The 24,645-nt window shown below is 35.6% G+C and overlaps 1 protein-coding gene and 1 long non-coding RNA gene across 4 annotated transcripts in view; one reads left to right on the forward strand and one right to left on the reverse strand.

Annotated features, from left to right (window-relative positions):
• Positions 1 to 217: 217 nt before the first annotated feature.
• LOC127872483 (uncharacterized) overlaps positions 218 to 24,645 on the reverse strand; it is a 28,504-nt gene continuing 4,076 nt past the window's right edge. The window contains exons 2-9 of one of the 3 annotated variants that reach the window (XR_008045727.1): positions 9,303 to 9,362; positions 8,869 to 8,958; positions 7,392 to 7,496; positions 6,607 to 6,828; positions 6,061 to 6,321; positions 4,836 to 4,988; positions 3,520 to 3,758; positions 218 to 2,541 (exon numbers count right to left, since the gene is read on the reverse strand). This is a non-coding gene — a long non-coding RNA (uncharacterized LOC127872483). Of the gene's footprint in view, positions 2,542 to 3,519; positions 3,759 to 4,835; positions 4,989 to 6,060; positions 6,322 to 6,606; positions 6,829 to 7,391; positions 7,497 to 8,858; positions 8,959 to 9,302; positions 9,440 to 24,645 lie in introns of those variants that run through there. The other 2 variants (XR_008045726.1, XR_008045728.1) reach the window with 2 other exon arrangements.
• On the forward strand, positions 19,467 to 21,384 carry LOC127872423 (leucine-rich repeat-containing protein 74B-like). Its single transcript, XM_052415757.1, is given in 2 exon segments — positions 19,467 to 20,493; positions 20,495 to 21,384. Coding segments are annotated over 2 exon segments (708 nt in total). The 5' UTR covers positions 19,467 to 19,896; the 3' UTR covers positions 20,606 to 21,384.

Here is a 24,645-nt window from a genome sequence, read left to right on the forward strand (position 1 = left end):
TGAATACGCTAACCAAGAGTCAGTGGCTTCAGATGAAACACTTCGGGATCTACCAAACTCTTGTTTTCAATGAAAAATGTTATATTAAAATGAACAAACCATTGGCAACACTGAATTCCAGCAATGGAAATTAAGAAGCATGACAACAGATATGTAGAAATTTGACCTATTCTGTATCCACATTCTAAGTTCATTGGCAAGTGATAGTTTAAGACTATTTGCATTTTTAAAAAGATTTTTATTTTTTATAACAATAAAACACAGACTGAATCACAAACTTAAACATGAACTAAATGACTAATTTTATCCAATTAAATTTAAGTTCAAACATAAACCAACTTAACATTAATTCTGAAATAATTATAGGGTCAGAGCGCAGTCATGTACTTGACACACTACGATAGGTGTTTGTCAGAGAACTTTTTTGTTGACTGAAAACAGCAATAATTAAAACGTACATACGCAAAGCCAAAAGGGACTTACCCATCAGGAAGATTAGGAACAACACAATTTGTAATTCAAAAAATCTGTGTCTTTGAAAAAACTAGAGATTTAATTTTCTTTATTTTGTAAGGGGAATAACTGAATCATGTGTTAGTAAAGGATTATAACTTAAATCAATTAATTTTATGACGGTGACAAACTATTCGTAATTTGATTTTAATATCAATAAGAGTGCTTAAGTTATTGACTTTGATATAAAAAAAAACTATACAAAACAAGAACAATTTGTCACAATATAAACAAAATTAATGTAAAAGCTTTAACAAGACCATAAACTGGCTGTCATGTTTTTTTTATTAAACAGAAAAATTATTGTGTTTTTTTAAATAATTTTCTGTATGCACTCACAATAAAGAAAGCCTTAATTGTAATCTAGTAAATAAGCAATAATTTATCAATTTAAATTGCATACCCCCAACACACAAGTTTGGACAAATCCACCAAAATGGTCTTACTTTAGTGAGAATCTTAAAACATACATACATACATGTGCATGTGTGCATAAAAAATGTAAATAATAATAAAACAAGAAAAATGTCCACACGATACTGATCGTTGTCACTGCATTAAAGCATTACCTGAATGCTTAAGACGCACTAAGTGATCCCGTGACCTAGTTTTTAACCCGGTATGACCCATGTTTCAACTTGGCCTAGAGATTATCTAGAGACAACTTCTGACCATGTTTGGTGAAGATCGGATGAAAACTACTTAAATTATTGAGCAGAAACCATGCTGATTGTTTCAAACGCACTAAGTGGCCCCGTGACGTAGTTTTTGACCCGGCATGACCAATGTTTCAACTTGGCCTAGAGATAATCTAGAGACAACTTCTGACCACGTTTGGTGAAGATCGGATGAAAACTACTTGAATTATTGAGCAGAAACCATGCTGAATGTTTCAAACACACTAAGAGACCCTGTGACCTAGTTTTTGACCCGGCATTACCCATGTTTCAACTTGGTCTAGAGATCATCTAGAGACAACTTCTTACCACGTTTGGTGAAGATCGGATGAAAACTACTCGACTTATTGAGCGGAAACCATGCTGAATATTTAAAACGCACTAATTGACCCCGTGACCTAGTTTTTAACCCAGCATGACGCATGTTTCAACTTGGCCTAGAGATCATCTAGAAACAACTTCTGACCATGTTTGGTGAAGATCGGATGAAAACTACTCGACTTATTGGGCAGAAATCATGCTGAATGTTTAAAACGCACTAAGTGACACTGTGACCTAGTTTTTGACCCGGCATGACCCATCTTTAAACTTCGCCTAGACATTATTTAGATACAACTTCTGACCAAGTTTGGTGAAGATCGGATGAAAACTACTTGACTTATTAAGCAGAAACCATGCTGAATGTTTAAAACGCACTACGTGACCCCGTGACCTTGTTTTTGACCCGGAATCACCCATCTGCGAACTTGTCCTAGAAATCAACTAGTTACAACTTCTGACCAAGTTGTTCGATGATCGGATGAAAACTACTTGTCTTATTGAGCGAAAACCATGCTGAATGATTAAAACCCACTGCGTTACACAGTGACAGTTTTTTGACCTGGCATGACCCTTCTTCGAACTTGGCCTAGACATTATCTAGATACACTATCTGACCAAGTTTGGTGAAGATCAGATGAAAACCACTTGATTTATTGAGTGGAAACTACTCCGGACGGACTTATGAACGGTGCGATTTTAATATGCCCCAGAACATAGGTTCTGGGGACATAAAAAGAATCAGAGTATGTTTTTTGTAGATTAACCTTTTTTTTATAGCATTTTCATATTTTTAAAAATCCCATCGACTCATTAACACTCTTCAATAGAAGGGTAGAAACGCTCTCGGGTGTCTGTCCTCTAGGCAGCCACAAGTCCAGAGAACATGGCGATGCATATGGAAGACGGGTCACTCCGTCTTCTTGCATATAGAAATGTATCTCAATCGGCTTTTGAAAGCCACAGGGGGGAATGCTGGCCGCTACCGAAATGAATGCCAGCAATTCTGCCATGGTTGTGGGAACAATTCCATCTGAATTATAAATTGTTATGTGTTAAATATTTATCAAGGCATGCAATATGCATTGTAACATTATGTAACTAGTTCTAAACAGCCGTATGTTTTTACATTGTTCACATTCACTGTCTCTCACCGCCAGATAATCCTTCATTACGCTTGTTAATAAAGGCAAACATTTTTTTGTGTATACTTTTTCTGTCTTAAAACGGCACCAAAACATAAACCATCACATCAGAAGATATAATCAGATTAACTTTTAATTTAGCTCGGGCATCCCTTTTATGCGCTTAAAATAACTATGCTTTTGAAAGATTTTCAAGAAAAGTGTCATTAATGTGAATATATCAGTGTCTTATTTAGCTTAACATTATTTGACATTATCCAGACCTTTCAAACCAACGTGAAATTCATTTTTCAAATCTGTTTTAATTTCATTTGGAAACATATATACTTTGTAAAATATTAATGAAACAAAATGTCATAACATGTAATATGTTTACTGACATGTTTCACAACATATCTTAGAATAAAAAAAAAAACACGTCAATATTGCAATTGCACAATCTTATCTATAGCATTGACGGTTTGACAAGAATTATAAAGCACTTTTGTTCAGCAGCAATAGTTGATCCAAAGTAAATGCAAAATTCTAGCTGTGATACTACACATAAAAAAACCTGTAAATTTTGGCGACTCTGTGTCAAATACTTTTGAAGCTATGAAGAGATAACATTTAATGAAGGACGGACAGGCGAACAAAGGAAAATCTATTACACCTCAATAAACTGGAGGCAAAAATGAAAATAATGTCAAAATAGATGTTGAAAAGGGGTAAGTTTATTATTAAATGTGTTTCAACTGATTCTGAAAACGATAGTTCCATGGCACTTGTTTTGCATGTAGATATGAAAGAATGTTTAATCAAAATGCGCACCTATGTATCAGTAAATGCTATTGATAATTGACTTTACCACCAATAAAAAAGCAAACCTTCAATGTCATGCAAAAAGAGCTCCCATGCGTAGATAGTCTCATCTTCAGACGTCCTGGCATTAGATCCGAGTTCACTGAAATCATACCGAATGATTCTGTCCATCTTATGTTTCATTAGAGGTTTAGGAAGATTGCAAACTAGCGGTTGGAATACACTGGCATGTTTTGTTACCATCCCCCACATGCCGCATATGTCATCCATGCCAACCTTAAATTGAGCAACCTCGGATGATGTTCTGTAATTGAAACAAACAGTTTTTGCTATTAATTTGTTTGTACAATATAAAGAAGTGAAACTTCAGCTGCTGGAGCAGTATTGAATTTTCATTAAAAACAATTAGTTGGTCCTTTATTTAAGGCAAGTGACCGATTGCCCAAACAGTACAATACAGAACAACACAGCACAATACAAACCAACATAAACACAAAATATGAATAAAGCTGGGGTCACCGCCTTGGAACGGTCAATGCAAAGCATTGGGGGTTTAAACCTGGTTATAGAGCGCTCAACCTCACACTTGGCCCAGCAATATTCAACATACATTTAAGTGTAAATAAAATTTAACGTCATAGCATTGTAACTCAAATTAAGTTTTATGTATTTTGATATAATGCAATGCTGCTGCAGCTTCTGGAGTTTCACTTCTTTATATAAATCAGCGTTAGAAATAAATATGTTGTTTGATTTGTAACAGTTATCACATAGATTCTTGGACAAGTTTGTTATATATATTGCACATGGAATTTTATCTTGTAATCTAGGCTTTTGATATTCTTGTTTGCTTGGGTTTTAATAATCCTTCATTGTTTTATTTAAAGGTTGTTTTTATCATACGTTTATTTTTTATATTGTTTTTTCTTAAAATCTGTGGCATGTGTGCTTCAAAGCCATTTAAGTAATCTGAGTGTTTTGAGCCTTGATTGAGCTTTTCGCTTACAGATTTGGTCTGAATTGAGAAAATTTGAAAAAAGTCAACATTTGTAAGTATTCATAGAAAATGAATAGATAGTGTTTTTTGTTAAAAATTCTCTATAGTTATTATTTTAAAGGAAAAGGCATGACAAGCACCTAAAATCATCTATACCAAGACAAACCTGGTAAAGTTTGTACATAAAATAACTTAAATCACAGCAGAATTTGAGTTTAATCCTATATATAAACGTACAGTTTCATTTCCAGCACAGTGCATTTTGCTTTTAAAATGTTTCTCATCATATTTATAGATTTGCAGAAATTCTATATTTTATCCCCATTTGTAAACACGTTTTTCTTTTATATGAAAAGCTAGAGTAGATATGTAAAAAAAAGTTACCTATAAAAAGACGTGGTACTTTATAACCATCTCCTTCATGGACCCCTTGTCCGCCACGGCCATTCTATAAGGGTTGATACCCCTGTCAGCCAGCCAGTCCCCGAACTTTGCCAAGAACTGATCCCTTTTCTGAACGTCGTTGATTTTCTCCAACTGAAAAATACAATATATTGTAAAAATAGTACATCTTTGTTAGCCTTCCTCCCTAATATTTATAAAACTTAAATTCGTTGGCAAGACTTCTTTCTTGTGAGTTATAAAATTTGAGGTTCAACAACTTGGGACTAATTTAATGTTTCCAATTTCAAATGTGCACTCAACATGCTCCCAATTGATTGCGTCATATAGGGGAAACAACTTGCTGATAATTGACTACATTTCCAATCTGAACCATATTCCTTAATGCAAATACTGAAGTATAAATATTACCATAAGCGTAGTTTTCTTGCATATCCAGATAAAATACATACCCACAGATGACCTTACGCTTATGTTACAACAATTATTTTTAATCATTCATTGTTCTCTTGTTATTAAACTGAAAACATGAATGTCAATTAATGTTTTTTGAAAAAGTGCTTTTACTGTGTTGGTGGATGCTCAAGGGTAATCGCTTTATTAGAGCATGCTAGCTGTTGTAAATACAACTTACATCATGGCCATTGTTGATCTTCAATTTTCCTGCTCTCTTTGTCAGCGTACAGACACCAGTATTATTCTTGGAAATTAAATATCTACAGGTTAAAGTAACATTACTAATCAAAATCAATGACAATTTCGTACAATATTTCGTAAAATAAACTTCCACCAATTAAAAAACAGTGTTCCTTATGGCAATTGCCGAAATTTCAACGCCAGATGTGGTCTGATCAAATAGATGTTTGTAGATACAAAATGCTTGTTGGTTTTCCATTTTAATTTCCCGCAAGGATATCTAGTCATACGACACATGAACACTTACATGGTGTTCGTGTGTCGTACTATGAATATACATATTCGCGGGAAATTCAAATGGAATTAATTGTGGTCACAAATAAATAAAAACGAGCATTTTGTATCTACAAAAATCTATGTAATTATACCACATCTAGCGTTGAAATTGTGGCTATAGCTATATGGAACACTGATTGTTGATGTGTTATCTTTATTTTACGAAATACTTAACGAAATTTTCGTTGATTTTGAGCGTAAAAGAGACTTTATTTACTTAATTTAATATAGTTACCATTTCAAGACATTCCTTAATATTGGGGTCCGTGATTTCATCAGCAGCAGTTGTCTCCCCTTCACGACCCGTCATCATTGCAAAAAACTGCTTATTCAAGCAGTGAAAAAACCTGGTCTGTCCTGAGCAAGTGACATAGCCAACAGCCTTCCCACAATCCTGTATTTCTCCTTTTCAACAAGTTGAAGATCATGTCTGAAAACCTTTGCTCCATCTTGTTCTTCAAAACATTTTGAACCTCCAAGCTCTGCTATTGCCAATCTGCAAATATGTATACCTTGATTGGTCCTGTACTAGAACTCTACTGGTTCTGTTCAAGATATTATTGGAATTGAGTAGGCTTTAGGCCTGTAATGTACTAAAACAGAACTGGTTTTGTATTGAGTTGTACAAGTATAATACACGTTCTGTAATAGGTCTGTACTGTTACTGCACAATTACTGTTTTAATTTTCTAGTTTTACTACAGTATTTTATTTAAGTTTGTGTTAAATAATACAAGACATCTTTTTTAATGTTAGACATGTGATGATATAATAAAGCATACCGGAAAAATTCCCTTCTTGGTCCACCAGGCTCCTCACAAATCTCCCCGGAAAACTTGAAAAACTATTTATTCTGAAGCTTGACCGTCGTCTTTTCTAATAGTCGTACGGCACTATCTAAGGGCTTGGAACAGGAGATCACACAGTTTGTGTGGTCATCTTTGATGTATCGGTTCCGAAACTCTTGTCAAATATCAGCCACAGACGGCTCTGTGGAATCATCGCTAAATGTAAAATAAAGGTTGAGGTTAATTATATTGTAATATTTTAACAACAGCTATCACTATTGTTCAGCATAGATAGTATACAGTACATTTTGTGTCTGTCACCGCATCTAATTACCACAAAGACATATTTGAAGCAATGGTAATAACATTGTACATGATGCAGCTGGAGTTACAAATCGTGTGCACTCCACTCATCGTCTCCTCTTTATTACCCTACTTACATAAACAGGGTTTGAAGCCAATACCTCTACTACTATTGACAAATAGCTAGACACATGGAAACCTATTGGGAAATAGATGACGTGACAATGAAGTAAGATGGAAAGTAAGATGAAAAGTTACCGGACATTGTGAAAAGCATGGCGCGACTTAATGTGATGACATGCGTGATTCCTAATGAAAAATACCCAAAACTTAACAAAGACGGGCAGATACAACTACAGCTTTGTCACAAGGGTGACTAACAATACCCCATACACCGCTTTGTCACAGGCATAGCAGCCATGCCCATGGCTTAGTTCAAGGGCACATAACTCTCAGGAACAGGTAACATATTTCACCGAAAGGTACTTGGTTCCTGGTGCTGCATTGACTCTAGTCAAGCGCTCTGTATTTCCTCGCCCTCGCTGTCTAGAATCTCGATCTCTGGTATGATGCTTTGGCACCTGCATTATAAAAACATTTTTAATCTCAGTTACTGAAATCTCCAGTCAAGCAATCTTAACCCTTGCACCAATTTTTGATTTTCATAATCACAAAGACCAAAACTGCAAACAGCTCAGGGGCGTAGCTTCCTTCAGGCACTACAGGCACCTGCCTATACATTTTTTTAATCCAAGCTTCACCCCTAAAATGTTTAGTTCAAGTTTGAAAAACTACCAGCAAGACAAGACTTCAATGTATCTCACGAAAAACTTTTGATTTTTCTGCTGTATGTTTCCTCGTGCTTATATAACACAGTATTAAAATGTAGAAAAAGCAAGGCCTTGTTTATGCAGTACACTTAAATATCCTGTTTAGCTTTATGGTGTGGTTAATTGGTCTTCATGGGTGATTTCCCAGTGTAGTACAATATAAAGAAGTGAAACTCCAGCTGCTGGAGCAGTATTGAATTCTCATTAAAAACAATTAGTTGGTCCTTTATTTAAGGCAAGTGACCGATTGCCCAAACAATACAAAACAGCACAATACAGCACAATACAAACCAACATAAAAACAAAATATGAATAAAGCTGGGGTCACCGCCTTGGAACGGTCAATGCAAAGAGGTAGGAATCCTGATTAAATGTATTTATATATAACAAGTACATCTATTAGTTAATATTCCAAACATGAATTACAGGTCGCCGTGGCGTAATGGATATGATTTCCGCCTAGCGATCGGGAGGTCATGGGTTCGATCCCCAGTGTGGGAGCGTTCTTTAGATCTCCCCCATAGACACCAAGTACTGGTTATAGTCCCAGGAAACGGACTCAAGAGCGTTTCAAATAAGCCTTAGGCTTTCGATGCAATCGAGCTAAAATACATAGATTTAAACTAAACTAAACATTTAAGTCTGAAATAGCTAAGATAGAATTGCATGTTTTAAAATGGTTTGTGACTGCGCCAGCTAGCTCAGTTTGTAGAGCGCTGGACTATAAATCCGAGGATCGCAGCTTTGATCAAAATAACTTGTGTGGGGATTTACCGGTAATATGAAATCCTTTCTACGGTCATTATCCCTATTCCTCATATTCAAGTAGGAGAGTTGTCAGTAACTGCTATAATTGTGTGCACTTAGTACTGGTAAACCATCATACATAGGAAAGTAAGAGAAGGTTAACTAACCGCCATGATATGACTGGAATAATGTTGAACACAGCGAACAATCCAACTAAACAAACAAATGTTTTATTGTTGACATAAAGCTGTATTGCCAAATATTTCATCACATTTACTGCGGATAGTTCTAATAATTTCAATTTCATTTGATGTTTTAAGAAAGTACAGTTTACTTAAGCTGTACAGATCTAATCTAATTACATACGTCACTTAACTGCACTATGACTGCCGGAGACTGTTGTTGTTGCTGTAGTTCCCGATCGTCCCGGTAAACTTAGACGGTAGGACCTCGGATTGAAATTCACCTACGAAATGTCATTCAAAACAGGGTTTGGAGATTTATTTACAAATGAGTTATCATTTGATAATTGGGATATACAAATTATATAGCATGCATATGAGAAATAAGCAGATAAAGCGTGCAAAATTATATATGTCACTTACTATAAGTGGAATTAAGAATTTTAGCATGAATCTTTGCATTTGTGAAAAACAAATTGCACCTTTGTATAAATTTATATTAATATTTAGCCCCTCATTTTTCTGACTCCATGAATCATATTTGCTCATAATTTCATTCTTAAATTTGTGGATGGTTTTTATGTCTATAAATAACCACTTTTAGTCAAATACTTAGTGGTGGTCATACCTCAGGATCAGGTGAAACAAGGTTGAAAGATTCTGGTGTTGACCATGTAGTATTGATGGTCTAAACAGATGACATTATATAATTGAATATTTTACATTTCAAATCATGTTTTAAGAATTGAGAGGTTTACATATAATATTGTAATCAACTTTAAAATCCTTCACAGAGGTATATTCTTGAAATGTTCTTGCTTTAAAATGAATTCAGGAAATCACACTTTTGAGTAAATACCTATATTTGACATATGCATTTATCAAATACTAGCAAGATGCCTGTCAGCAAAATGGCGTACCCATTGTCAATAGTTCTTGTTATTATTTAACATGCTGCGCAACACACATATTTGAACTTTGACCTTTAATGTGACCTTAACCTTTGCCCAAAGTGTGCCCGATTAGCATGTGACATGACTTCTCCATATGGTGGAAATTTCAAGCAAATTATTTTTTAAATTGCAAAATGAATGATGTTACATTTCACACGAACTGTTATTTGCCAAAATTGGACATTTCCGATTTTCGTTTTAGACCTGATCTTTGACTCCTTATTGTTATCTTTACCTTTGAGCTAAGGAGAAAGTTGTTACACATGACACCCCATCTCTACATGGTAAACATTTGGGCTGAATTAATTTTAAATTGCAAAATGAATGCTGAAGTTGTAGTCCGGACAATCTGTTTTATATCCAAATTTAACATTTGACCTTTAAGTGTGATCTTTACCTTTGAGGTAATAAGACCTTTTTACACATGACATGCCATGTCCACATTGAGATTGTAGTAAATCATTAAAAAATTATGATGAAAGATGAAGTTACAGACAGGACAAGTATTTAAAGCCAAACTGAGACTTTGACTTTTAAGACTGACATTGACCTTCGAGTTAGGGAGACGGTTTTTAATTGTGACACGTCTCTTTGTGGTGGACATTTGCGGTCAGTTATTTTGAAATCGCATGTTGAATGATGTAGTTACAGCCAACACAAGCTATTTAATGGCCAAATTTGACCTTTGACCTCTAAATATGACATTGATCTTTGAAGTAGAGATGGGCGTTACACGCGAAAGAAATGCTGTCTCCTCATGGTGGTTATTCGTGGTAAGTTATTTTAAAATTGCAAAATGAATCACAACGTTACAGTATGGACTAGCTTTCTGTTGGCCTATTTTAACATTTAACCTCAAAGTGTGAGCTTTACTTCTGAGGTAGGGTGACAAGCGACATGTCGTCTCCTCATGGTGAACATTTGTGATAAGTTATGTTAAAATTGCATAATAAAGGAAAAAGTTACATTCCGGTCAGTACATTATGGCTAAATTTGACCTTTAATCTCTAAGTTGTACCTTGATTTTTGAGGTTGGGTGACAGATGTAACTCGCGACACGTTGTCCTATGATGGTTAACATTTGTGGTTAATTTAAAATTGCACTATGAAAAACAAAGTTACAGTCAAGCTTGCACCACACACGCATGTACACTCTACCATTGTGATTGCTATATCGAGCTTTCTTCTAGCAGGCTCGACAAAAAGCCATGATAATTGAGTAGTTCATCAACATTTTATACCTCAGAATCTTGAGAAGAGAAGGTGAACGCCGCCTGTGTGGACCCTGTAAACTCGCCGGTCAAAACAGGAGAAACAAGAGATTTGTCACAGATATGACGAATACACTGCCTCTTTGAAACAGGAAATGTTGATTTAATATTGTTTATCCTGTAATTTTAAGCAATCTGAAAGCGACATAGAGAAAGGCTCGCGCTTCCGGCGTTCTAAGCCTCGCAACATAAACTTCTCTGTATTCAACGCTAACCTAATATTCTATTTATCCCATTTGATTTTTTCAACGTGACATTTAACATAAATAGATCTAATAACCTTAACAATAATTTTAATTCAGTCATAAAAGCGCTTAAAATCTAACAAATGTAACCATGCGTAGTGATATACATGTATTTGTTCTGGTACGCAAAATAGTCTTTAAAAAATTCACACACAAACTGTAAAACAAGTAAAAATATCACCATATGCCTTGATTCAATTTTACGCAGTATGCGAATTTTAACACATTACGACCGCGAAAAGAAGATTTTACTTTACTATAATCCATTTTATTTTCGAAAGAAAATGATCAAAATCCAATATGGCGGCGATTGCTCCTGACAAAATGCTGTCGATGTCAACATACATGTACACCATCGACGACCTAGTTCTGGCTACCATAACTTAAAATGTCGCTTTTTATGATTTTTGACTGGCGCTACTTTGTACAGGTCTGTCAATACTATATAAACTGTACGCTAAAGTTTCTTTAGCTATCGACGACCTTGACAATTTTGACGAGTAAACAGACAATTGCAGCGACTGACACTTTATTTGACAAAATATACAGGGCACCCATGTTAAAATCATTTTTCCGAGAACAGGGAACGACAAAAGTACAAACAAAAATCAAAACACGTAAGAACTAGTATCTTACCTTTAATTATCCTTTAAAATCCATCTAATAATCCATTTAACTCAATAATTGCGAGTTTGCATCTAGGGTCTTTAATAATTATTTTAGCATAGTTAAATAAAGACCTTTATGCCATTCTATCACTTTATTCAAATGAGTTTATGAACTCAATAAACTTTCTTCTTCGTCACACGCTATGTCATGTACTCTACATTACAGGGGGCACGCGTATACGGGAGCTTACCGCGTTTAAGTGAGAAAGTTGTTGCAAAACTTCAACGATGTCGTCGTTTAGGTGTTTTTCGTGAAGGAGTAGCGGATGTTTTCACCCGGTAAGCCAGTTTATATTTATATTTCTTTTAAATGAATAAGCCCTTTCGGCTCTACGGTGTTTGTGCTCCCCTCGGTTTTTTGTTTCAAAACCGTAGACGTCGGAATAAAAAAGTTATTGAAGCAAAACCGTCGACAAATTTGTTGTTTAATTTCTTGACCTTCGAGATGCTGGATGTTCGAATATCATTTTCTCTCATAATAAACAGTATTTGTGCATGTGTAGAGTAAAACATAACATAAATCACGAATATTTTATTATCTCGACGCGTTGTTATGTCTATTAATTCATTTAATGCCGAATTATAATGGGTTAACCCCCATTTTTGGAACTAAACTTCCTTTTAAGCACATTTTGGGACCTGACTTCCAATTGATTAACAGCTCTTTCCTATGTTACAAGGTTTTATGCGAAATAACTTTCGTGAATGAATTCCGCATTGGTGCGAATGTCTTGGAAAACATTTTCACTTGAAGAAATCAAGAGTTTTCTTTTTCTATTAATTGTTTTATTATTAATTTGTATTATTATATTTTTTATCGCGTACTTAACGCTAACATTTAGTGTGTTTAATATAAGACATTCGACGGTATTATAAACACAGTGTAATTCTTACCTGTTTATTTTAACACATATGGACATACTTATGTTTGAATATGCATCCAACGGAATACTATGCTTACTATTTCCAGATATCTAGACGCCAGCTATATATGTTGAGGATGCCAAGATTAAAAAAGACGGCGTAACGAAGTGTGTACCGCTCTAGAATGCGATAGGTACATGAAAACCCACCAATCAAACAAAAAAAGATTACGTCGAAGTACCTTGCCAAACAATCACATATACGTGCAATAAAAGTGTAATGAAAAAAAGAAGAGGGTAAAGCCGGTTTGATACTAGTATAAGGGTGATGTAACAAAATACTGCCATTGTTGCGATTCGGAATACATGAAGCAATTCGGAATACCTGACATCTGCTTAGAAGATGCATATCGGTGGATGTTTTTTTTTATGATTGTTAAATATGAATTGTTTATTTAATACAATGACATTTGACGCGTTTTGCCATAACGATACTGATACATGTATGTGACTTTGATGTGACACATTTTGGACGACCTTCTTTTAAACCAGTTCTGAGTTGGTCACTATATTATAATCGCAAAAAGTGAATTTGTAGTGGATAGAAAGATTTGTGCAAATGCAATACACGATATGATTACAGTAGAAGTGATCAATATAATTTTTATACATGCATGTTTTTTCTCTTTTATACCCATGTGAATACATATTATTTATGACTGTTGTATTGAGGGAATAAAGTATTGGTTCACTTACAAAGATTATTTCGTTTGTTCCTAACATTGCCTTCTAATCGTTAGTAATGTTAATATGTCAAATGCATAACGAATTAAATCCGACCCAAATCTTTTTTTATCATGTATGTAAGTGCTGAATACAATTGAAAAATTATTCAGAGACATCGTAGGAAGAAATGACGTAACACAGATAATGGTTTATTTTCATAACAAAGTAAGAAACTAGCATCATGACATATACGGAAATAAACGTGTAAGTAAGTAGCACTCATAGCAATTATATGTCAGACGTGTCTATGTAGACTTTATAAATAAAACAAAAACACTACAAACATCAGCTGTACATGTTTTGTTATGTTCGTGTTTTTTATTTGCTGTTTTAGTCCGGCTCTGTTGAAGGATTCTTTCTTGCATGTTCTACATTTAAACGCATGTGGTCCATGAATGGGGCATGATATCTCAATCCTCCCCTGATGTAAAATTCCTGATTACATATACTGCAACGAAAGATGCACTTATTTTCGCCCTTTAACCTGCATCATCTGAAAAGACAGTAAAAGAATGGTTAAAAAAAGTTCATAGCAGAATAAGGTCGACACGTCATAAAATTCATGGAATTAATTATAATATTACTGAAAGATAAATGTTCTATTATCTCGTACATCAGCCACCACACAACCCATCTTCTTGAAAATAGGTGAATTGATTCAATTGGTCGGCAGGTTTTTCGAACAGCATTATTATTATTCTACAGTAAGTAACGTGATTAAGAAAACACTTATATTGCCCCACGTAACATGCTATAAAACTTAAATATTGAAGTACACATATACACTTTATTTAAGATGGGTAGGTATATCATGTCAAGCTCTTTTACATATGAAGTAGCTGTTTGTCATTTGGAAGTCAGGTCCCAAAATGTGCTTAAAAGGAAGTCAGTTCCAAATAAGGGGGATAAACCAATAATGTTTGCCAATAAATTAATTATCAGTGATAAAACGGCGTCGGTAAAATGAAATTATCATGATTTTATTTATATTTTACTGTTCACGTGTGTCAATACTGTGTATTATAAGAGAAAATGATATTTGTACATCCAATTTCTCGAACGTCCCGTAAGTAGACAACAGATTTGTGGACGGTTTTCCTTCAATAACTTTTTTATCCCGACGTCTACGATCTTGAAACAAAAAACCGAGGGAAGCACACACACCGGAGAGCCGAAACGGCGTATTCATTTAAAATAATTATAAATACGACGAGGCTTACCGGGTGAAAATATCCTCACTTCCTTTAAAAAAAATCCAACAAACGACGCCATCTTTGAAGTTTTGCAACAACTTTCTCACTTAAACGCGGTACGCTCCCGTATACGCGTGCCCCCCTGCATTACTGCTGTTCAAATGAACCGGAGCAGTTTATCTAATAATAGCCGTTGGTAAACTCGGTTGCATTTGCAGATTTCTGCATACAAACATAATTATGTTTAAACTTGTACAATGTTTTATTTATCTATGGTAAATGCCCTTATTGTACGAGAAAATAATTTAATATATAAGTACACAAAGAATGGAAAACATTCCAGTACACAACAGATAAATGAGTAGAAAATACCCGTGTACAAAATGGGACGTTTCCAATTCCAGTGTGGTGCTATTTTTACCATCTTTATACTTTACACAGCTCTATGCCTAACGTGAATTAAATAGGAAAGCAAACATAGCAGATTAGTCATGACCTGTGCGATATGCGATATGTGTATGGCTTGTTGAACATTCTTAATTTTTAAGTTAAATGTCAAAACTATATGCATTGGTTATAAACAATGCACATTACACGAAATAAGGAAAATGTGATCAATTGACAATTCAGATATGTCGACATACAGTAAATGTAGAAAACATGTGAAATAAGTCGCGTTTATAATAAATCGTCAAAAAAATGGGGAAAATGACGCAATAAGTATGTCATTTTATGACGCCATCAATCAGCTGATTCATTATACGGATGGCGAAAAATTATGTCATATGACTAGATTTAAAGGTTGAAGGTCGTATAATTTTGAAGCTTTAGTTTTGTCGACTTTGTTTCTTATGAAAAATCATTCAGTGGTAAAGTTAATATAAATAAAAAATAACAAAACAAAAATCGTGTAATTTTATATTTTATTTCAACATTTCTTTTGGTGAATATGTCATATATATTTTTTTCTGCAAAATATGCACATTTTCTTCCAATGGGTGACCTTAAAATTCGATCAATGAACCAAACAATATCGACCTAAATTTAGCGCATATCGCATGACGTCATTTAAAAAGTAGTCCGTGCACGCGACAGGTATATTCCACAGTGTTGAATACAAGCAAGTATATTCCACAACGTGTTATACCGTCAATGTCGCGATGAAAATGGGATAAAAACACAATGTAAAATGGACAGAAAGACCTTTAACAGTAAAGTGGGCCTTTGACCGTGGAGAAAGACACGTCCAGCCAATGATGGCAATATTCGTGGCAAGTAATTACAAAAGCCTATGATGAATGACAAAATTACAGCCTGGAAATGCAAAACAGTCCAAAATTATTACCATTGAACTTTTAGTGTGACTTTGACCTATATAGCGCCAAATATTCAGTGGGGGTATGACTACATGTTAATTTAATATTCAACATTGTGCGTAATATTTATGTTTCATGCTAAAATGCGTTACCGTTATTTTATGATAAACATGCTTATAGCTATATAGGACATTATTTGTTTCATATAAGCAGTCCACTGATAAGTATGAAGAATGCGGTGCTACATATTCACGATGTGAATGTTTGTTTGTATTACTTTTCAACTCAACACCTTTTATATAACATAAAATAAAACACTTATAAATCAAACAATAGATCATAAAATGGGTTTACGATATGCACTTTGCACAGGAAGCTGGATAACTTAAAAGCATTTCTTTGGTCGGTTATACAATATTAACGTTTTAAACACTTTGATAAATGTAAATAAGGAAATGCATGATAGATATCAGTAGAATTTTATTTGTGTTTAACAAAAACGGAGGCTATTGTAATGTAAAGAAAAAAAACTACATAAATTTTCAACTATAAAAACGTTATTTTCTGCTTTCGAAATCATAAAGTGTTTAAACAAATGCCCATTTTCTAAACAGTTTATGATTTTTTTATTATTATATCTGATTGAATAATCATTTTAATATTTATAGAAGTTAATATAAAGTCGGAAAATAATAGAAAATAGTTATCAAATTTATATTTCTTTTTCAGTATTTTTAAAAGGGCCTTTTCACAGATTTTGGCATGTTTAGGAGTTTGTCATTAAATGCTTTATATTGATAAATGTAAACATTGGATCTAAAATGCTCCAGTAAAAAATCAAGAATAACATTTAAAAAAGAAAAAAAAAGATAACCCTCAGCAGGGCTCGAACCACTGACCCCTGGAGTCCTGGATTAAAAAGTCTACCACTTAGACCACTCGGCCATCCATCCTGATACAATATTCGGTGTATTTTATACTTTATATAAGCAATCATCGTAGTTTCACAAAATATAACGACAACAACAGAACTCTCCAAATTATTAATTCGTTTCGCGTTGCAACGCTTTATAATTTTCAGGTTTTTAAATCGTAAAAAAGATGCATATAATGGCTATTTTAGAGCATGGTAAATGTTCAGTATAACTGTTTCCTCACAAATATCATAACAAAAACGAAAATTTGCGAACCTTTTTTTCAATTTTGTCAATTTACCCAAACGCGAAAAGGCCCCTTTAAGGTAATACAAATATATAGCTAGAAATAAAAATAGAGATTTCAAATTCATTACTCATTAACAATGATAATGTTCGTTTGTACTATTTTTACTTTTACCAAACTTTTAACAAAAGGGAGGCTATTTTTACATCAATACACATTACTTACTTTAACCTGTAAAACTTCTTTTCTGCTATCGACATGTCAATTAAAAAGGACATTATCCAAAACAAATTAAAGAATTATTTTAAAGTTAGTATAACAAAATAAAGAAGAAAAAAAACGTTGTGAATTAAACTGTCGGATATATTCACGAAATTCTCGAAAATTCTCCATATTAAAAGATGTTAAGATAGTACTTCAGATGCAGATGACAGTACATTTAGCAAAAAGTAACCTTTGCGTTTTGTTGTTGTTTATAAATTATAATCTTCCCGTTAATAAGTATTTTCAGTAAGACAAACACAATGTGTACTTTAATGTAATCTTACCAAAAGGAGAAACCTAATTCCTAGTTTACATTGTTCTAGCGTAATCACAAACTATCTTAGCGTAATAAATTAAGTCGTGTTCTGAGAAAACTGGGCATAATGCATGTGCGTAAAGTGTCGTCCCAGATTAGCCAGTGCAGTCCGTACAGGCTAATCAGGGACGACACTTTCCGCCTTAACTTGATTTTCGGTATGGAGGGACCTCCTTGAAACTAAAAATACCATTAAAGCGGACTGCACAGGCTTATCTGGGACGACACTTTACGCACATGCATTAAGCACGTGGATCAATTGTGTAGGCAAGATATTTTGTATTTACGTATTATATATGTTGTATTTTAATCAGCTGTCCTTTCGTCTGTAAGTCCATTGAAACCCTTTGTTCGAAAAAGTACTCCATAACGTTTCAACAAACTACATTTAAACTTGCAATATTCATTAATTATATCAACCTATGCATGCGCACTATATATTATCCTCCGTTAAAGGGACTTGTTCAGATACTTTGGCATTGTCTTCATTAATTGAATCAAATTGATGAATTTTAATATAGGTTCTCAAGATCTACAGTATCTCACACCAAGCGGGCATGCGTTTACGGGAGCCTGCCGGAATTAAGTGAGGTTAGATGGAACTTACTTCCAAGGTGGCGTCGTTTTTTGTGTTTTTCGTGAATACCGTCTATTAAAAGAGAAAATGATATTTGTACATTTTGTGTATCCAATTTCTTGAACGTCATGTAAGAAGACAAAAGATTTCTGTACGGCTTTCCTTCAATAACTTGTTTAACCTGCGCAAACACGGTAGAGACTAAAGGGCGTAATAATTTAAATTAAATAAATATATACAGTGGCTTACCGGGTGAAACTATCCGCTACTCCATAAAAAGTAAGTTCCAACTAACCTCACTTGAAGGGGTCTTTTCACAGATGTTGGCATGTATTAAAGTTTGTCATTAAATGCGTTTTACATGTATAAAAAAATTTAAGATTGGACCTAACAATCTCCACTAAAAAACAAAAACAAGAATACAATTTAAAAAAATTAACCCTTAACTGGGCTCGAACCACTGATCCCTGCAGTCCTGGAGTAAAATGTTTTCCGCCTAGACCACTCGGTCATCCGGGCTCATAGTATGAGTGGTTTTATTTTTTACTTTATATGAGCAATCCTCGTAGTTTCACAAAATATTACGACAACAACAAAACTTTCCAAATTATTGAATCGTTTTGCTTTGCAACGCTGTATAATTTTCAGGTTTTCAAATCGTCAAATGATGCATATAATGGATATTTTAGAGCATGGTAAATGTTCAGTATTACTATTTCCTCACAAATATCAGAACAAAACCACAATTTTGCGAACCTTAAACAACTTTTTATAGTTTTGTCAATTTACCAAAACGTGAAAAGGCCCCTTTTAGCCCGGTAAGCTCCCGTATACGCATGCCCACCCGAGACACGAATAGAATTTAAGAAAATAAAAAAGGAATAAAGTTTGCTCCACCACCACCACCACCACCACCACCACCACCACCACCACCACCACCACCCACCACCACCACCACCACCACCACCACCACCACCACCACCACCACCACCACCACCACCACCACCACCACTACCACCACCACCACCACCACCACCACTACCACCACCACCACCACCACCACCACCACCACCACCACCACCACTACCACCACCACCGCCACCACCACCATCACCGCCACCGCCGCCGCCACCACCGCCACCGCCACCACCGCCACCACCGCCACCGCCGCCGCCACCAACACCACCACCACCTCCACCATTACCACTACCACCACCCACCGCCACCACCACTACCACCACCACCATCATCATCATCATCATCATTCTCATTCATAGCATCATGAATTAATATCATAAAGCATTTTTCGATTCGATTTATTTTCCAGACGACCGAAGCCTCAGTAATGAGTTCGCTCCGCCCCACTCGTGCCTCAAACGCCACGAAAATCATCAAAAAAGTGGACCTGCAAATAGACGCGCACAACATCTTGTCCACAATTACCAATTTAAAGAACGGCCAATCTAGACCGACCTACTGACTCGGAGCTGGAGGTCGAGACTGACGAAGACGAGTTATCGTTTGTTGACTTTGGCCCGACGCCAAGGGAAGATCACGTGAAACCGGAGATCCGCCTGTACCAGGCCGCTTCCAAGAAGCTAGGTACGATATGTATCCCGTCCATTTAGAACGCCTTAGTAAAGAAGAAATTATCTTGCAAGTATGTGAAGCTAAAACTGCAGGACCTCAAAAAGCAGCGTGCATTGCGATACTTGATAACAGGTTTGTTGAGCAAATTGACTTCGAACAAAATGCGCTTGAATACGTCCCGATATACGCTATAGGTGATGTAATAGCCCATAGCGCATCCCTCAAGCATGTTCGTATAACCAGCAACGGCCTGAAATCGGAAGGGGCCGGGATCGTTTGCAATGCTGTCCAGGAAAACAAGCGCATCGTGTCCCTGGATTTATCAGACAACGGTTTAGATGGAAAATTGTTCGAGAAGCTTCTAAATACGTCGACCTCGTTGAAAGAACTGTATCTATCCAAGAACAATCTAATTGATGTTGGTGCCCAGGCTCTAGCTCGAGGGATGGAATGCCTTCCCACGTTGCATGTACTAGACCTTTCTTGGAACCACATCCGTTTGACAGGCGCCATTGCCATCGGTTCTGCGTTGGCCAAAAACCGTTCGTTAAAGGTGCTGAATCTGGAGTGGAACGGTTTGCATTTGGAGGGCGCTAAAAGCATCAGCATTGCTTTGTCGAAAAAACAAAACACTAGAGGATTTGGATTTAACCTGCAACAGACTGGACGAACATTCAATATCAATTATACTGTCCGGCATAGAAATCAATAAAACACTCTCGACTTAACGGATCGAATCTATTAACGTGACCCCCATTTGCGCCGAGGGCATTTTTTGAAAAACAAGAATTCGGCACTGAGAACGCTGGACATGGGAAAACAGATCGTCTATGATACGTTTTTGCCGTTAAACACAGAAGTAAAAGAAAAGCGGGGAGTTGACGTGAGTTACGGCCATGTGTGAAAAACCCATAAGAAATCTTTGGGGTTTTCATCCGACGCCGACGACGAGGCGCTGCTGTTAATTTGCAATCCTTTGACAGTTTTGATGGAATGCATGCGCATACAGAACCTCCGACTCAGGGACTTCTTCAAAGCACTAGACGGAGACAATAGCGACAATATTTGCATATCCGAGCTTATGGAGGGGATGTTGAAGGTAGGCGTGACTATCTTGCCGGATACACTGCGTCGCCTTTTCAAGAAGCTAGACAAGGATGGCAACCAGATGCTCGACTACAAAGAAATGATTGAGGCCCAGAAATTCCATAAGAACAATATTGGAAAGGCGCGACAAGAAAAAGTGGACTTAAACGAGACCGAGATCGGAAAAATATCCGATCTTATCAGAAAGGTCATGGAAAAGGATAGGATCAGGAAATCTGACTAGCTTTAAATTAATCTTTAAACGGCCATTTGTGTGATATACATACTTAAAAATATTATTATATTAATATGTATTATTTGTATCATGGGTTCCCGTGTAGGCCGTACGAACGTCCTTACGACCTTTCATACATGTATAAAATTAACACTGTTTGCATTGTGTTAACCTATTAATAAAAATGATGACGCTTACTGATTGCCTTTCACTGTTTTTAGTTTCTATATAGAACAGGTTGAGTATGATCTATCCTCATTTATGTTAAGCACCCGGTTATATCCACCTTCTGCTGTGTTTTTCAAATTGAAATAAACCTCTTTTTATAAATAATACAAACTGTAACGCATTCTTTTTCGACAAATGATAATGGCTCATCTTCCGATACATACACACACGTATATGAGAATAGCTATGTGAAAACCGGGCTTAATGCATGTGCGTAAAGTGTCATCCAATGTTGGCCCGTGTAGACCGATTGCGTGTATCCCAAGTTTATGGTGCGCGTTTATTCCATATTGTATGATGTCTCTATGGGCCTGGTGTCTTCCTGTTAACGGCGTACGTCATATCACTCTTAAAATGCACCCAACATTACGAAAAAAGTCGTTTTTTTCATGGAATAATCGACGAGTTAAATAGCAATGTGAATTTTCATATAAATTTAGATGAATTGACACTAAATTCCTATTTCACTGAATACTATAGTTCAACGAATACGCTTAATTATTATCATTAACTTAACACTTCAGTATCACTGGCCCATTACATCCTTACATAACTTAATGCTTGTAGTTCTATTGACATCATGCACTCGTTTGTTTCTTAAAATTGTCGTTCAGTTATATACCACATTTTTATTCTATTTACATTTAAGTTCAATCGACAAACTGCATTTTAATTTACTTAAATACTTAATTTCAATGGACATACTGCAATCTTGTGGGTACGAAAATTTTGGGTAGGACAAAAATGGGTACGAAAATTTTAGGTACAACAAGTATGCCCAAAAACATAAGTACGTAAAACGATTAAAAAAAATTTGGGTAGGAAACAAATTGGGTACGAAAAAAATTTTGGTTACGAGCAAAAATTTGGGTACGAAAAAAAAATTGGGTACGAAAAAAAATGGGTACGAACAATGTAGGTTACGAAAAAAAAAATGGGGGTACGGGGAAGTAGTACCCGTGGGGAACTTGATCCTTTCAGCGAAACTGGGAGGCGGGCTACATTCTCGATCAAATATAACAAGACATATCTTTAAAAAAGGTATTTGACGTGTATTTTCTGTACCAGCTATCTTAAAAAACTGTCTGCTACAGTAAAACGTTTGTGGGTTATAACATTACGTTTCAGCATATAAATTCAAAACTTGACATGCTCTTTAATTACACCATGCTCTTTAATTTCACATGTTTATCATACCAAACTTTATATTTCGTTGTTTCCTTTCCTAAGTTAATGATGCCTTGTGTACGGACGTGATTTCACAATCCCATGTGCATGAACATATACTTTTTCTCTTTTGATTATTGTTCTTTTTCTCTAATTCAATAAGCTTAGGCATGTTTGTTCGTTAAGTACGGCAATAATTTCATGATGATTCCCGATCGAAAGTGGGTATGAGCACATAGTCGTAAGAGCACTTGAATACGTGAGTTCGCCCATGAACACATGGTAAGGTTAACTAAATCTCCGCGATATGACCTAATATGTGTTTAAAACAGCAAACAATATCCAACAAACGAATGAATTGTCAAACATAGTATGTGCACTGATGTGGCTCTGTAATTTATGTTTGAGAAGTTTATTTAATATGCAAAATGAGAAAGCATGCAGAAGAGCGAGTATCACAGATATGATATTTATTTTTTTTTTAAATCAGAGTTTATTTACAGGTCCTACCGGCCTCTTCACGAGGTCTTTGAGGTTCGACCTGGACAGATATGATATGTGTTGTTTTTGTTTTTTATCGAGTGCACCGGGATTGTCTCCCATATGGCCATCGCCCCCAGAAAGACGTGTTAGTTGGTTACGGGGGATAGTGCAAGATACAGGAGACACCCCGTTCCAGAGGTGACCCTGGGTCTTTTAGTGCCCGGTGTATAGCACCTAGTACACTGCACCTCGGTTTAACGTCTCATGCGAAAGACGAATTAGTAGGTTAGGTGCAGCGGGGGATCGAACCAGCGATCTCTGGATTGTGAAGCCAGTGTGTTACCACTAGACCACGGATCCGCTACGGACAGATATGATAGGGCTATTATGCTGTTTATATACCATAGTCGCTACAACGTTTACAAATGGCAGGTTCAAAATAGTTCGTTTTCTTTACATTCATGATCGCGTTGAAAGTTAATTATACACGTTTTGATTCGCAATTTATTTACTGAATCACGATAAATGTCAAATACAATACAGAAAATGCATAGTTGTTTCATTGATCTATAAACATATAATGGATTGAATATAACTGATTTAAAATTAACGTTTTCAAACTATTATTAAATCTTTTCCCAGGAATATGCTGTCCTATTTATAGCTGAGCTTCCTATACCTTTATCAACGATAATCAGCGAGATATGCCGATTAGAAAAATCGAGCTATCTCAATCGGACTGGCTCGGTCTTTTACATAGGTTGCCACTGTGAAGAATTTTTTCATGAGAAGATAACTCCGCAGCATCGTCAAAAACCCATTTTATTAACTACCATTTAAGTTAAATTGCATGAATGTTCGTAATCATATTCCGTAATAGACTTTCCATTTACTAACATTTTAGTAATTGTCATAACGTGAAGTATTAACAGATGTTCGTATTGAACTTGAACGAACCCTCGTCGCTTGTATGAGGCTCTCTTAATGGTATTTTTGTATAATACAAGAAGTTGTTTAACTGCTCCTGTTTCTAGAATAGAAGACATGCAATTTGCAATATATCCTCCTGTTTGGTTTTTTAGTTTCTGAAATGAGCGTTTGTTTTGAATGGTTTCCTTATACGTTAATATGTTAAAACATATGTGGTCAGATTGATGAATTTTAACTTACTTGCAGCCTTAATACTGCCACTTTTACCAATAAATCTCCTTTAAGACAACGCGTTAATATTGCCATTTTAGCAGATAAAGCGTCCTAAAGACCAAGCAAGTTTGGTGACTTTTCAAATTTGGTTCCATACACGATTCAAGTGAGGTGTAACCCGAGACGGTCGTACGTGAATTTAGTGTGAATAATGTGAATGTATTTATGGCTAAATGAAAGATATAGATGCTTGTGTTTTTTAACAAAAGGTAAAGGGTTTTTATAAATAGTAATTGTGGTTTTGGTATATCCGATTGTGAAAAACAAATTCTGTTTTGGCAGGGATAAAAGTAACCAGACATCGTTGGGCACAGTTGTTTATACGCATTAAGTCGTTGTAAGAGTAAGTTCAATAAATCCGTGATC

Source organism: Dreissena polymorpha, chromosome 1 (assembly GCF_020536995.1).
Source record: "Dreissena polymorpha isolate Duluth1 chromosome 1, UMN_Dpol_1.0, whole genome shotgun sequence".
Classification (NCBI taxonomy): Eukaryota; Metazoa; Mollusca; class Bivalvia; order Myida; family Dreissenidae; genus Dreissena; species Dreissena polymorpha.